The 15,913-nt window shown below is 37.5% G+C and overlaps 1 protein-coding gene across 1 annotated transcript in view; it reads left to right on the top strand.

Moving 5' to 3' along the window:
• The window catches only part of HHAT (hedgehog acyltransferase), a 3,149,942-nt gene that overhangs the window by 2,343,213 nt on the left and 790,816 nt on the right, over positions 1-15,913 (top strand). Inside the window, exon 10 of the mRNA XM_044061752.1 lies at positions 14,567-14,768. Within this exon, the coding sequence (XP_043917687.1) occupies positions 14,567-14,768 (202 nt within the window). The remainder of the gene's footprint in view (positions 1-14,566; positions 14,769-15,913) is intronic.

Below are 15,913 nucleotides of genomic sequence, written 5' to 3'. Positions count from 1 at the left end.
GTGGACCCCGGCCATAAAAAAGCTATACAACAGAAGGAGGAAGCTACTACATGACAGAGCAAAATCCCAAAAAGGGAAGGCATCTCTGATCAGTATTAGCAAGAAACTTCGATCCCTCATAAAATCATCAAAGGCCAATTTTGAAAGAAAAATTGCCCTAGACACTAAAGATAATCACAAGGCCTTCTTTAGTTATGTCAGGAACATGGGCGGAAACTCCCAGATATGCTCTGAATTGTTGCATAATGGTACAAAATATACCAAACCTACAGACATAGCCAACATCCTGGCAGACAGATTCAGCGCAAACCCCCCTTCCCCCCCAAAGGAGCAAATGCCTATCCCAACTGAATGTAACCTCCCTGACATCACAGATGCACAGGTGAAAGCTGCCCTCTCCAAAGCAAAAAACACAGCATCTATGGGACCGGACGGTGTCCCAGGCTATGTCTTACACGAGCTCCAAGAAGAACTGAACCCTCACATTAAGTCACTGTTCAAACTTAGCCTTACTACAGGATATGTACCCAAAGAATGGCGTATAGCTACAGTGGTCCCACTCCACAAAGGTGGTGCCACAACGGACCCTGGAAACTATCACTCCATAAGCCTGACTAGTCTGGTCTGTAAAGCTATTGTTTATCGTGGAACTCATAAACAAAGACATTGGGAGCGTCCAGACACTGGACCCTACCCAATTCGGCTTTGTTAAGGGCAGATCTTGCCTCTTAAACCTAGTTGATTTCTTTGAAACAGTTACCAAAGCCATAGATGAGGGCAAGGTAGTCCACACGGCCTACCTGGACCTCACAAAAGCCTTCGACACAATACCCCACTCGGACATCATAAATAAGCTTACCAGCTTAAATATCAACCTCTGTATCACAAGATGGGTTGCAAACTGGCTCAGAGATAGAACCCACATGGTCAGAATCGCAGGTGCCATGTCCGAATCCAAACCAGTTACAAGTGGTGTCCCACAGGGCACAGTTCTGGGACCTCTCTTGTTCGGTATATACTTTTCTGAGGTTCAGGCTAACATGGGGGGATTATGGCTGACAAAGTTCGCAGATGACTGCAAACTGGGGGCCATAATCGAATCTCTAGCTGACACAAGCATCCTCCAGAAGGGTCTCACAGAGACAGATGCTTGGTGCCAGAACCACGGCCTCAAGCTAAATTCCAAAAAGTGCATAGTCATCCCCTTTGGGAAAAACAAGGTGCCCACAAATTACCACATAGGTGGTAATCCATTAAGTATGGAAGAAGTAATTAGAGATTTGGGGACCAACGTAGATAGTAATCTCTCCTTTGATAATCACATTGCCAAAGTGGTTAGAAAGACCTTCTATATAGCCCACCTTATCACGAAAGAGTTCGCATCTAGATCAAGAGAGGTCATTGTGCCCCTCTACTCGTCACTCATCAGGCCCATAATTGAATGCAATGCTCCATTTGGGATGTACCTTACCCGACACCTGCAGCAACTGGAGAGACCCCAAAAGTACCTCACCAAGAGGATCATGGGCTACAAACAGATGTCCTATGCAGCTCGACTAAAGAAACTCCAGCTCTATTCAGTTGCTTACCGCCTACTCAGAGGCGATCTATGCCTCACGTACAAAGCCATGTCAAACCCAGAATTAATGGACATGCTCCACCTCAAAAAATCCAAGTCCCTTAGAGCTACACGCTCCAGGGACCTAAACCTCAGCACAAAAATAAATAGGACATGCTGGAGGGACAGATTCATTTCCCAGAGGCTCCCCTCACTCTGGAATAGAATCCCAATTCATGTTAGACATAGCCCCTCGCTGACCCTCTTCAAGTGAAATTTGGACGCGTGGATGGGAAATCGCAAATTCACCCCTGGGATCTCTCCTGTGTCCCTGCTAGACAGAGGCACAGTAAACTAATCTTAAAAGGGTACCTTCTGTGACCTACTTTACAGAGGCACAGTAGGCTAATCTAATAGGGAGGCGGAAGCCAAATACACTCTGGCTAGGCTTATAAATGCCCTAGGGCAGATAGCCTAGTATCTACCTATGAACCTATGATAAAGAAATTTGGGCCCACTCTCTTAGACTTAGGCAACACAAACACAATAGAGTATTGTGCTGATGTAGCAGAGTGTGATTTTTATCAGTAGTGCTCTGTCTTCCTTGTCCCTGTAGGAAAAGGAAAGAATTATTGCAACTGTCTTAGCACATTTTATTCATAATGTGCATCTAAACTGTTTCTGAAATGCCCTTAATTTGTATCTAGTTGTGTATTTTCTGCCTTGTGGTTTATTGTGGTCATAAAGAGAGGTTTGTGGCTCACACTTAATTTGTTTAGAAAATGTTGGATGTCAGGTGATGTTTAATTTATTTAGAAAATGATATTGGGATATTGGGCATTGCATAATACAAAAGGAAATTCAATGTTTCATTAAGAATAACTCTGTAGCCAAGAAGTTACATTTTTAAGTCCCCTCCCAGAAATGGATTTAGGACCAAAAGTTGACATACTCTAATAGAAATCTGGAAGTTGACAGACAACTGGGAAGCCTAGAAATAAAAAAAAAATGAATGAAAAAGAAAAGACAAAGAAATGAAACTTTTCCCAATACTTGCTTGAGACATGTTTTAGTGGCTGTCTTTTTGTTACTTTTCCTTTGTTGAATTTCTTTGGCTTGTTAATTGTTTGAACTGTTCAATAGTCACATCTGGTTGATGTTTGTGTGAGATGTCTGTATGCTGTTAGTTGTACTTTTTACTCTTTGAAAGTGTTGTGCTGCTGTGGAGTTAAAGCAAACTGGAGCACAAACTGTTCCTTCAAGGGGGTGTAGTTGTGGCCTATGGGGATCAAGTACTTGTATGTTTTTTTTTCTCCAACTTTCTTCGATATAAAAATCAACAAAATGTTTTTAATCAGAAAACATTAGCTGATTCACCTAATCTTCCTGTCTCATTTTACATGTTAGAAATGAACATGGAGCAGGCAAAATCAAAAAATAATAAAAGACTTGAGATGAGTACAGTAGACTGCAAGAAGAAAAGTTGAACGAGGTTCATTATGTAGAAACTTATTTGACTAACTTTGAGCCTATAATACACACTTGTCCATGGACTTCTTTTCAGTGTGTAATCAAAATTTTAACATAATTGGTCAGATCTGACTAATCAGTTTATAGTCATATGACAGTGCCTGTATCCAGTGTTTGCAAACTTGTACTGGAGCAAATAATACAAGATTATGATATAAGTACTGATAATTTGAGACCGCTGTTCCATTCTTTTAATAGGGAATGGAACATTGCATCATCTGAGAGTGATTTGAAACCAAGAGTAAAAGATTTATAGTTAAAACAAAACCATTGCTGAATTAATTTTTATGTCATGTAACCCAAGGTATGCTAGTCCCAAGGTATCCTTTTTAAGTTAAAAGAGTATAAATTTGACACAGCAGAAAAAATAATAACAGAAGCAAACATCTACATGGATGTTGTAGAATCAGAAAGAAAAGCTTCCAAAAGCCGCCTTTCCCAATCAGGAAATCAAATAAGACATTATAAGAGAAGCCATGGAGAACCTATACCTGATTGATCTAGTATGGAAGAGGGCAGTGAGTTAAAGTCACACAGAGCTTGTGAAGAAAACATTTAAGAATACACCATATTCTTTGTAACATATACGCTGTAATTGCCACTGTAATAGTAATGTTGAAGATCATTTGATGATGACTAAGAGCATTGCCATAGAAACTGGTATTGTTCAGAAACACTTGCAACCCAGAGAAAGTGTTTATTGTGGTCATAGTAAGGTATTTTTTGATGATGGATAATGGTACAACATTTTGTTAGTATCCGAAAATAATTATTTGGCTTAACGTATGTCTTACTGGTGCTTAAATGTGTGAATATGGTGCTTTTTGCTTACATTTTTTTAGTCTGATAAAATCTTAGCAGGCAAAAGCATATTACAGGTATAGGTCCATTCTTTTATTTGTTGTTCAATTGACGTCTGCTGATTAATGCTGCTGGTCTTGTCTGTCTTTTGCTCTTGCAAAATTTATTAGATTGAAGCGATATACACTTATCAGAGCAACTGTCCTGCAAATTGTCCTGAGCTTCCATCCGTGGTAGTGTTCACTTTATCTCACTGCCTTAAAGGAAATTATCATGAAGAATGTTAATGGGACTGTTTCAGTGCATTTGGAATGAAGCTTTTCTATTTTTGTCAAATATGAAAGTCTGAAAATTTGCCATTGGCCCATGGACAACTCAGTAAAAGGCTGCCCGTTGAAATTCCAAGGCCTGTAATTGTAATCTGGAAAAAACTGGGTCTGCCAGTGCAAATGTAGGTGTATTCACTAAGTCCAAGGTTTAGTTATCTCATGCTATTCCTGTTTCTCTTATTTCAGGTTCTATAGTTAGAAATGGAGAGGATTATAGTTGCCACAAGTGCCCAGAGAACAGTGAGCATCATCATTAGTCATTATGCAAAGAACAGTAGCAAAAGAGGTTATTGTTTATTAATGAGCAATTGTTTTGATTCTCATGGATATTTTTCAGCCATAATGCAATCCATTATGAAAAACATTACACTTAGAGGATAATACACTTTAAAACTACAGGTTTGTTTTGATAATTGTACACTTAACTTATATAATCATTTAAAAACTGTAATCTTGAATAATTGATATTAGAAAATGCAAGACTGTCTTAAAAGTGGCATAGCGGTTAGTGTTGTTGCTGCACAGTGCTTAGATTTCCATTTTAGTTCTCAGCTGTTGTGCCTTTTGTGTGTTGTCACATTTCCTTCCACTGTCTTCATAAGTTTTTGATGGGTGCATTTTCCTTCCACATCCTAAAACACATATTGTAATTTAATTGATAATTTGTCAGAATGTATGCATGTGCTGAAACCCTGTTCAGGATTAGTTTCTTTGCCTTGTACCCATTGAATACAAGGATAAGCTTCACCTCTCCTTTGACCCTGAATGAGATTAAGTGGGGAATTGGGGAAATGAAAATGTTTTGCTGTTGACACAGCATGTTCAGAGGATATTGGTTTGATTCTTAACTAAACAATATAAAATAAACAGATGAAGTTATGTAAATTCTGGAGCAGCTTGTCATACTGAGCAGGTTTCAGTCTAGAAAGTAACAAGATCTGGTTTATATGAATACATTTACATATGAAACATGACAGTGTCTCTGTGGCATAGAGGGATGCAGCTGTGACTACAACTCAGATAACCTAGATTCAGTTAGGGGATTCATGTGCTGAAGTAGCTGTCTGGGGAAGGAAGGAATGATCCGCCCGAGACTTCTCTCTTCATCCCGAAGGAAGGGTTTGGGCCTTGTATCCCTGGAAGTGTACTCTGCACACAGTCCATGTTAAGACCAAAGATGGACAGAGGCATGTGCCTTCAAAGGAGGCAAGGCTATGTAACCTTTTTATGTATATATTTATTTATTTTTTTTGTTATTTGGGATATTTTTCAAGACACCTTAATGGTTATGGACATCAGCAGGGTTTAAAGAACCTGTGTTTCTAGAGTATAGCCAAACAGTCCGCTTATGGTGTGCTGATGAGGTCATAAGAAGACCGAGACATGCATATCCACACCTAGTGGCATTTGGCTTTATTGGCCTGAATTTGTCCATAAAGACATAAAAAATAAAAAGGCATGGGCATTCAGAAGCCATAGAGCTGAAATACTTGATGTCCTTAAGGTGTCATTTGCTTGTATCCCGTGGGCCTCTATTCCAGGAGGTTTAAGGTATCACACAGTGAAAACTCTAGCCTGGCTGTTTTTTCCTTGGAGTTTTTACTGAACATAGTTTAAGGAATATAGATAGGATAAACAGGATTCCTAGGATAGTATCTGCTGTATGTGGTTAGTAGGAGTATAGAATATATATATATATATATATATATATCTGTGTGTGTGTGTGTGTGTGTGTGTGTGTATATATATATATATATATATATATACACATTGTGTGTGTGTGTGTGTGTGTGCATATATATATATATATATATATATATATATATATATATATATATATATATATATATAAACACTAGATAATACAGTATAGCTGGAACAAGCTTTGTTGACAGTATGACAGTGAGTCTGAGGTGTAGAAGCAGAGTACAGCAATATGAGAAGTTTGTAGCATTGACTGTCGTAAAGTAAAAGTACTGGTGAAGTTGGGAATGGAGCAGTGGTTGTGAGTAGGATGATGCAAGGTGATAAGAGTTTTTCTAATAGGCTAATAAAGGAGGGGGCAAAATTTAGAGGAGAAAAGATAGAGAGCAGTTTGGGGATAATTACGATTGGTTGTGTGATTACGAATTAGGCAGGAAAGCAGTATTGATTGGTAGAGGGATGTAAGGGTTGGAGTTAGAATAGTGTATGAGATGCGTAACTGATGTGTCGTGATAGTAGGTTGAACTTTAGCTAGATTAAAGGTAGTGTAAGAGAGGCTGAGTGGGAATTGTGGATAAGTTAGGAGACTGAAGTACTGTCCAGCCCACGGAGCCCTTTTGCAGCAGCAGAAGCAATCAATTGGAGTATATTATGTCTTTGGAGTCTGTTGGTAAGTCCCATTTCAGTAAAGAGAAAATGGAGAGGAAAAAAAAACAAACAAAACAAAAAAATAAATAAAAAGTAAAAATCAAAATGAAGTGGAACAAGTGAGATATTGATACAGTTTTAAGTAGAGAAAGTACTCAGTGCTGCTTTCAATGGTTTATACACAAGGATATGCTCTTATTACTGCATTTTTGCTTTAGGATGTTCTTGGGTGCCTAAATATTGGGATGGGGTGCTACCTCTTGCCAAGGTGTAGTTTTATAATTTTTGTGAATATTGTTTATCTTCCAAGTATGGTTAAGTGTGAGATACTTTGACAACTGCTGGGTGACAACAACTTAGAGAGTAAATGAACTTAGACTGATAATTAAAAATAAAATAATTTCCTACAGTAATGTCCAATATGCAGATGTGTGAATTAACAAGCACATTTCACTTGGAAATTGCAGGCAGGAGGTTCCCTTATGAGACCCTTTCTTGCTAGTGTTTCTTTCAGACTCTTTTTAAAGTAAGTTTTCTTGCTTACTAGAACTAAAACTGGCAGTTCTAGCCTTTAGGCTTTTTTGGAGTTGTAGTCAAAACTTGATATTAAACCAGCACTTAACTGATTTAACTGAGTTACAAAGATTAAATACTGATAATGTGATTTACTGAAGTAGATCTCTTATTGAAAACAGACATGACTGACATTGTTAAAAGGGAGTTATAACAGCAAAGGTACATGAGAACAGAAAGTGGAGACTAGATGAAAGTGGCAAAGGTTACTCAAAATGTCCTCCACGTTCACTGTATGCACACCTTGGTAGAAGTAAAATTATTAACAGCATGAGAAATAACATAAGATCAAAGGGTTGCACATATAGGATAGATAAGAGAGCACGGGACTTCAGATCAGGGAAGCTGACTTTGTATATATATTCATTTATTTAGTAGTCTGCACTTTGCTGAGGCAGTGTATACTTAGTAATCTCAGTGCTGCAAATTTAACTTATCTTGTAAGGTAGCACTGAAAGGCACTGTGATGATAAGAAGGTATGTGAAATCCTTGCAAGCATTTAATCATCATAACTTTGCTGTCCAGTGTAGTAGTATTTGTGTGTAAAATGCATTGTTCAAAGTCGAAGACAGCATTGATCATTTGCTGTATGCTCGTAACACTCGCTCCATGCAGTATATTGCTGTCAGTAGTACAATTTGTAGGTCCATCCTTGACAGTAAGGTAAATTGCCATGTTCCAGTTCATGGTAGAAAGAGCAGTATGCTTATAGATGTGCCCAGTGATTTTTCATCTTTTAAAACTGAATTTTTAAATGTAGGTGTGGGCCATGTTACTAGAGAAGAAGGAATAGAGCAGGTTATTCTTGCTTTAGAAAGGTGGGCTTGAGGCTGTTGAAAATATGAAGCAACCTAAAATTTCTGCAAATTTTTTGACTACAGGGGTTAGTTGAGTAGATTACATACTTTCTTGATATGTAGCAGCAATTCTGACTCTGCACTGGTTAAGGAAAGACTTGGAGCACTAATTTTGTACTGAAAGGAAAGTTGTTTCCATTCCTCGATCCTTAGTTTCTGCTGAGGAAGCAGAATGGGTTATTGTGTATATCGTCCGTTTGTCTTAGAATGTGCTGTGAAATACTGTGCCATTAAGGGTTACTTGTCCTGCTGGTCATTTTATTTTTCTATAAGCCTGTAGCAGCTGAAACTCTGGTAGATCTGATGCTGTTGTACATTTTCTTAGTGACACATTTACAGCTGTAGTCTGTTTTAGTACAACTTGCTGCATACTAAGTTGCTGTTACTAGTAACCTGAAAATGTTGCACACTTGCCTTTTGTAGAGAATTGATTATTTTCCATAATGACTGAGTAACTTTTTGCTGACCTTGTACATTTTTATCTAAAGGTTATTTGAGTGTACTGTGACACAAATAACTCCTTGTTCTGGAATGGTTTCTTTTATACACTTTTGTTTAAGTACTAGTCAGTAGGTTCAGTGTAGAAATGAGTTTTAAACATGTACTTACTCATGAGGATTACCTTAGCCTTGTGATTGCGACATGTTAATTGTGTTGTCTTCTACTGCAAATGATTAAGTAGAAAGATGTTCCCAAGGACAGGCAAGCCTAATTCAACTTGTGAAATAACGAGATCTGTTGATGTTTTTAAGGGGCATCATGAGGCATGAGCTCTGCCCCCCCACCACATATCTTAGAGCTGACTGACAACTTCATCACACAGTACAGGTCATAAGCTGCATGTCGGTGTGTTTTAACAGGGTTGTTTATAGTTTTACTGGAATAATGCATTTCCTACTATTCCATCTGGGTCAGAGTATTTCCTGTTTTGACAAGGTCCTTTAGCTTATCTTGATAAGCAGTTGCTCAGAGCTCATTGTATATGTGCCTTCTGACTGAGGTAGTCTTCTAGTGTATTGGCTAACTGCAGAATTCCCACCACAGGATATCTTTAAGTGGATGGGGTTGGGAGGGTGGCCTAAAGGTTAAGTTGCTTGCCTTACAAACACAAGGTGCAGAGTTTGAGTCTCACAAGGGATAATTGGCTAAGCTTAAAGTGGCTCGCAAGGGCAGTTAGCTTAATACTAATCTATGAACTCCAAGCTCCAGCACACAATTATGGCCAACCTTAATATAGAGTTGGACTACAATCCAGAACCGAGGACTGCTTCTCGAGAGCAACAATGGACAGCTATAACGGGTAACTCTCAGAATCCTTTATTGGGACTGGATTTTAATGTATCTGCTCCAGTATCAGCAGAAACTACAGCTAATATTCAACTTTTTACTGAAAAAATAAAACTACTTGAGAATGATTTGTTTAAATTTCAACGTTTAGCCTGGCAACGCAGACATATGGAGGCTTGCCTTCATTTTAAACTAATCCCCAGAGGCATGCGCATATTATGTATGCCAACTTATGGGGAGAGTCAACCTGCCTTACTAAAGAAGTGGCAGGAAATTAACCTTGAGACTGGCTATAAATATATGCAACTTTTGCTAGACTATTTTTGGCCCCATTGAGCATCAACTGCTATCACAAGTTAATTTGCTTAATGAAGAGATTAAAGATATGTTTCAAGATGACTTCTGCCAAAAAAGACTTGAATCATTATATAGACAAGTCAATAATTATGCCGTGAAGTTGCAGCAGATTAAACATCGCAAACTGAAACGTGACTATACAGACTTTTCCACTGGTAATGTCTTCGTTTGGCCGAGAGGAGCCGATCATGGTATACGAACTGAGAACCCACTTTCAAACTCAGCGCCTTCGGAATGCACACTTGTAGCGTCCAATTCGATTGGATCCTCATCTACAGTCCCAGTGGTAGCTCCTGTTAGTGAAACTTCGGATGAAGCATTCGTAACACCTCCCGAACTGCCTACCGTTGCAGATCCAGCTATGGTTTTTTCTACGCCTCTGCCGAACCAAGAAGCGAATCGCAATTTAGGGGCCATAAGGAAAGCGGGTGCTATACGTAGTGCTGCGGTCATGGATGACCCTCATTTTTTACCACTCCCTATCAGAAAAACTGTTTTCCAACGCAATCGAGCAGAGAGCTGGGAAACGAAGAAACAGAAGCTCTCTGGAGAAACTTTTGCACAACCAAGAAGAAGGCAGAGACCTTAGAGCCACTTTATTTCAACCTGTCTAGGTATGTACTAACTTTTAATGATATAAGCCTTCTGAACAGAGGACTTTCTTTTGTTCCCTCACAGGGAAGTAATTTACCTGACATTCTAACTGATGTTCGTATGTTTGGTAGAACTGTTGCTTTAAAACTGTATTTCAAGACTGGCTCTACTGATGCAATTAATTCGGCTTCGCTCAGTGTTCCAAAGCATAGGAAGAAAAGTGTTTTTTCTCCTATACTACCAACTCATATTGACTGTTTTGTAAAAACTTGTGAACAAGACTTATATGAATACTTTTATGGAGGCTCAAGAAAATGTGCTTATTTTAACATGTCAGCTGATGAAAAAAGATCTTTGCGTTTTTTTATGAATGAATCTTCTCTAATGTTAAGACCTGCAGATAAGGGAGGGGGTATTGTTATATTTGATACAGAACAGTATGTGAATCTTATGCTTTCTCTTTTATCTGATACCTCTACCTACTGTAAGATAGATGAGGTGAGGCTGAATACAATAATTAAACAAGTCCAAGACTCTCTTTACGACCTATTGATGTGTCGTCAGATCACAAAGGAACTTTATGACTATTTCCACAATGAATGGCCCCTTATACCCACAATAAAGGGTTTACCTAAAATGCACAAACATGTCCTCCCACCTCCATTACGACCTATAGTGTCAGGCAGTAAATGGTGTACTGAGAATATTTCAGTCTATTTAGAAGACACACTTAGACCTGTTATATCAGAAATTCCTAGTATCTTGAAGGATACATATGAATTGTTAGCTTTCATTGATAACATGGATATAGAACTAGTGAGGGACAAGCACCTACTCATCACCATGGATGTTCAAAGTCTTTTCACTAGCATACCCAATGAAGAGGGCATACAATCAGTCAGGGAATTATTACAAATATTTCCAGTCTTTGACAACAGTCAAGTAATACTCATTTGCCAACTGTTAGATTTGATATTGTATAACAACGTTTTTAGCTTCAGGGGGTGCTTAGTTTTGCAAGAGATGGGTGTAGTTATGGGCACCCCCTGTGCTAATACGTACGCCAACTTGGTGGTCTATCAGTGGGAGAGACAGTTTGTCTTTAATCATCCTAGTTTTAGTAAGATTTTGTTGTACAAACGATTTGTGGATGATATTTTAATTGTGTGGGATGGGACGTTAGATGAGTTCCTTCGGTTCAAAGAATATTTTGAGTCTACTACACATTTTCTCAGGTTCACTATAGAAGCATCGTATGTCTCAGTAAACTTTCTAGATATTACTCTAGACATTAGAAGGGGAAGGCTGGTATCCAATCTTCATAGGAAGGCCTGTTGGAAGAACACGATCCTGTCCTACAACAATATGCATCCACGTCACATGTTTAGGGGTATTGTTAAAAGTCAATTCCTCAGAATTTCCAGGTTATGTAAAGATGAGAAAGATTTAGCCTTAGAAGCGGATAGACTGGAAAAGATCTTTATTGACAGGAGTTATGATAAACGTCTGGTTCAGGATGTTAGAAGGGAGGTTTTGGGGGATGCCCCTCCATTGAATAAGGAGAATAGAGTTGTCACCTCTATGCACAATAACTTTAAAAGGTCATATGGAATATCAAAGGATAGATTACATTTTTTAACTACTTATACCAATGATTTTCTTTTTTTGAGAAATATTGTCTCCAATAATTGGAAGATTCTAACCATTGATCAACCGACTCTTGAATTGGTGGGGAAAAAACCCATTTTTACCTATAGGAATAACAGCAATTTAAAAATGTTGTTGTGTGATAAGCTGCCAGAACCGTCATGTTTGAAACCGTCCGGTTACACCAGACAAGGCACCTATCCATGTAATAGTTGCAATTATTGCAAATTCATCTCTAAGGAACAACCTTTTAGACACCCCACTGTTAATTATTCCTTTGAACCTAGGTTTGAGGCCACGTGTGAGACCATGGGCTTAATATACCTAGCAACGTGTGTCTCCTGTTCAGCTTTCTACATTGGCTTGACCAAGAGGAAGCTTAAGAACAGAATATACAATCATTATTATGACATTAAGAATAAAAATGAACTGAATGCACTGGCCAAACATGTTATTCTTTTTCCTAACCATTCTTTTGTTTTTAGAGTATTGCAAATAGTTGAAAAGAATGAGAAAAGTGGGGATTTTATGAATTTGTTAGAGACTAAAGAGTTACATTGGATTTTTAAACTGAAAGCACACTATCCCCCTGGACTGAATTCCTATGTCTCTTTACGATCACATTTAGCATTGAGAAAATGATCTGTCTCCATGTTTTTTGTTCCGTTTATTTTATTTTATTTCAGGGTGCATTTACATTTTACAGCTTGTCCTTGGTGTTATAATGTTTACTTGGTATTTAATATTATATGCATATTTATTGATATAAGCTTGTTTACATTTCTGAAGTCTAAGCACATATTCATGTATATATATTTTATATGCTTTAATAATGTTGCACAATTTTACACAAAAAAATTTTTAGCTTCATTGTGTATAATGAAGTATTTTTTATTATTATTAGATTAGTACAGCTCTATAAATGAGTTTTAACTAGGTAAATGCCTTTACCAAGTTTGTTTTAAAGAAGGTTTTGCTGCTAGTCTTAAATGTATTGTGATTCAACATGTATTTTTTATCATTTACTGAGTTACTCTGGGCATACCCCTGCTGAATTTTAAACTTCAATTTTCCTTTAAGAATGTTGCTTCTTTTTCAAGCTTAATTGGATAATTGATTAACTAATGATGCTCAAGTAGTCAGGATGTATTACTATTTAATCTTGCTGTTTTTAACATTTTGTCATGGTCTGAGGAAGCGTATCATTGATACGTGAAAGCGCTTATCAATTAAAGTTTATTTTAGTTCATTTCGTGGTGAGTCCGAGGTTTTTCTTTCATCATTCCTTTTCATTATTTACTGAGGACTCCTTGGCTGGTGCAGTGTTTTCGTTTGAAACTAATCTATGAACCTATGTTTGTCTAGAGGCATGTCAGTCTCCTCAGCCATATGTTGGATTTTTGCACACTGCTTGTGGGTTCATAGTTTCTCAGTTGTGCATTTACTGTTCCTTACATTATTTTTGTTTGAGATTGTCTTTGAATTTGTAAGTTGAATGAGCTGAAGAAGAAATGAAGATGGAGTGAATCACTCTCATCTTGCAAGTTTCTGACTTCTGATGCATCTTTTGCTACAGTGGTAGTGAACGCCAGTATTTACTGCTTAGAAAAATGCCATCACAGCTGTACCTGGTTGCTGAATATTTTGCATTTTGCAACAACTGAATGAGATGCCTTCACCAGAGAGGATATTATATAATTATATGGGTTAGAGATCAAAGAAAGGTATGGGAGAAGGGAGATGAGTATGTAAGTTTAAACAACCAACAGCAATGGGGTGGGGTCGCTTGCATGTTAATCTGCAAACACGGTTAAGTAAACATGTATTAACTAAGGAGTACTGTTTGTACACATGTTTGTGCATATGTGATCTACAGAGATACTTTAAATTCTCTTACAGTATTATAAAATTAATTGGTTAAACTTTCTGAGTATCACATTGAACAAAATATGTTCAATAAAATTGTGTTTATATTCAGTTTGCAGCATATCCAGAACTATATTTCATGTTGTCTGTGTTCAGTTTCCAGTTAAAACATACTCTGTCCCTTCCTGTTTTCTTTTTGGATATTTTTCATAAATACATGAGATGTCTAAGTAATTGTAAAAGTAAGTAGGTTCTATATAACCGCATGACTTAGTTTGGGAGCGCATAACTGGTGCTCAAAAGGTTGTATGCTTCAGTCCCTTGCATATGTTGCATTCACACCAGTCAATCTAGTGCACAATAAGAGATGGTATATCCTTTCAGGATATGATGTCAGCATCAACCACGTGTAGTATTAAACTATCCTTTTTATACTCTTTTCTGTAGCTGGTAGTGTACACATTAAAATATCCTTGCAGATCTTGAAAACAGTAGGAAAATGCCAGGATGTATTGTTAGAGGTAGTTGTTTTGGAAGTTCTGTCACTGCAGATGCGTCTGGGAAGATTTGAGAGATCATGGCACTGAGGAAAGGATCTTTGAAATGTGACTGAGGACTTTTTTTATGAGTTTGCATTCACTAAAGAAATCTATCTCCTGTATAGACTGCATTTGACACTGACATTTTTAATTTGCTGCTATGGTTACTTTAAATGTATTTATTAGGATGTAGTAATGAGTATTAAATCAAACGTGGCATGATGCTTGTATATGTTGAACACTTTCAATGTTCAATTCAGTATTTTTTTCTTTAGATACATATATATTCCACTTGGAGGATCACAGCATGGCTTGCCTGGAATGATGTTTTCCACAGCTATGGCTTTTGGATTTGTGTTCTACTGGCATGGTGGCCACGGATACCTTTTCATCTGGGCAGTGCTTAACTGGCTAGGCATCATTGTTGAAAATGGAGTTAAACGAGTGCTTTTTATCCCATCTGTATGGAATATTATAGTAAGTATTGCATATATTTCTGTAATAAGATATTAAGGTCACACTTCACAAGAACTCTGATTAGTCATATTATTTATATCCATTCCACTTTATGATTCATATTCACTGTGTTTCTGATTTCCTCTATTTTAAAGACTATTTTCTAGAAGTAGTGGATCATAATTACTGAACATTCTGTACATCTTTATTGTGTTCAGCTTACCAATAGTCTTAGAACTGTCAGCACTCCGAGTGACAGTGTGTTACAGTGGCTGGTGGTGGTGCATTTCTGTTTATGTCCAGGGTTCACTCCTGTTGTTTGTTTCCCATCAGAGTGGATTTTGTGTATGTTCCCTCTGTGTGTATAAGTGACCTCTGGGAAATCTGCTTTCATCCCACCTCATTAAAGTTGCTTCGTTACTCGTACTGTGCAGCTTTCCTCTTGGGCTTTTCATGTAGTAGTGTTTATTCATAAACAAAATTACAAAAATATTAAAAATAAATTTATGTCATAAGAGGGATATTATTTTGAGTACTGTTCTGTAGTTGTAGATTGACTAAAAAATGCTTAGTGATAATTATCATATATTAGCACGTAGAGGATGGAAATAGATAACTATTGGGCTACAAATGGAGCTGAATGCAATGTGTTGTTTTTTTGAAGACTATAACTAGGCACCTTAAGTAAGGTATTTTTTAGTTAATCAATATCTCTTGCAGAGTATTATTTTTCACTTGCATTCTGCAACACGTATATAGACAACAGCATGAGGGAAATATTGAGACACACTATCATGGGTAGTGTCAAAGCCCATGTGGCTCAGTGACCTCAGGCATTGCTTTCAGCAATCTCTATTTCATTACCTGAAGTCATGGTAAGTATAATGGGGAAAGCTGTCAGAAAAATGAAAGGGAAAAAACAGAATTTGATAACTTTTAATAGAACAGAATGTTATAGATGCCATTTTATTCATACTGTGCACACACAATCCATCCCAACTTGGCTATAAACAGAACAAAGCCATAGTTTAGTAATATATGACTACTAGTGTATTTACTGCTGTGTTCTTTTAGTTATGTTCTATAATCAAGCAGCACATCTACAACTCCATTCTCTCTGGTAGACGTCTTATGTGTCCATAAGGAGCTGCCCTGCAAAATATAGT

This window comes from Protopterus annectens, chromosome 1.part0 (genome assembly GCF_019279795.1).
Source record: "Protopterus annectens isolate FY-2018-M chromosome 1.part0, PAN1.0, whole genome shotgun sequence".
Classification (NCBI taxonomy): domain Eukaryota; kingdom Metazoa; phylum Chordata; order Ceratodontiformes; family Protopteridae; genus Protopterus; species Protopterus annectens.
Note: the sequence above shows the minus strand (reverse complement) of the source record. Positions and strands in the feature narration are given on the sequence as shown.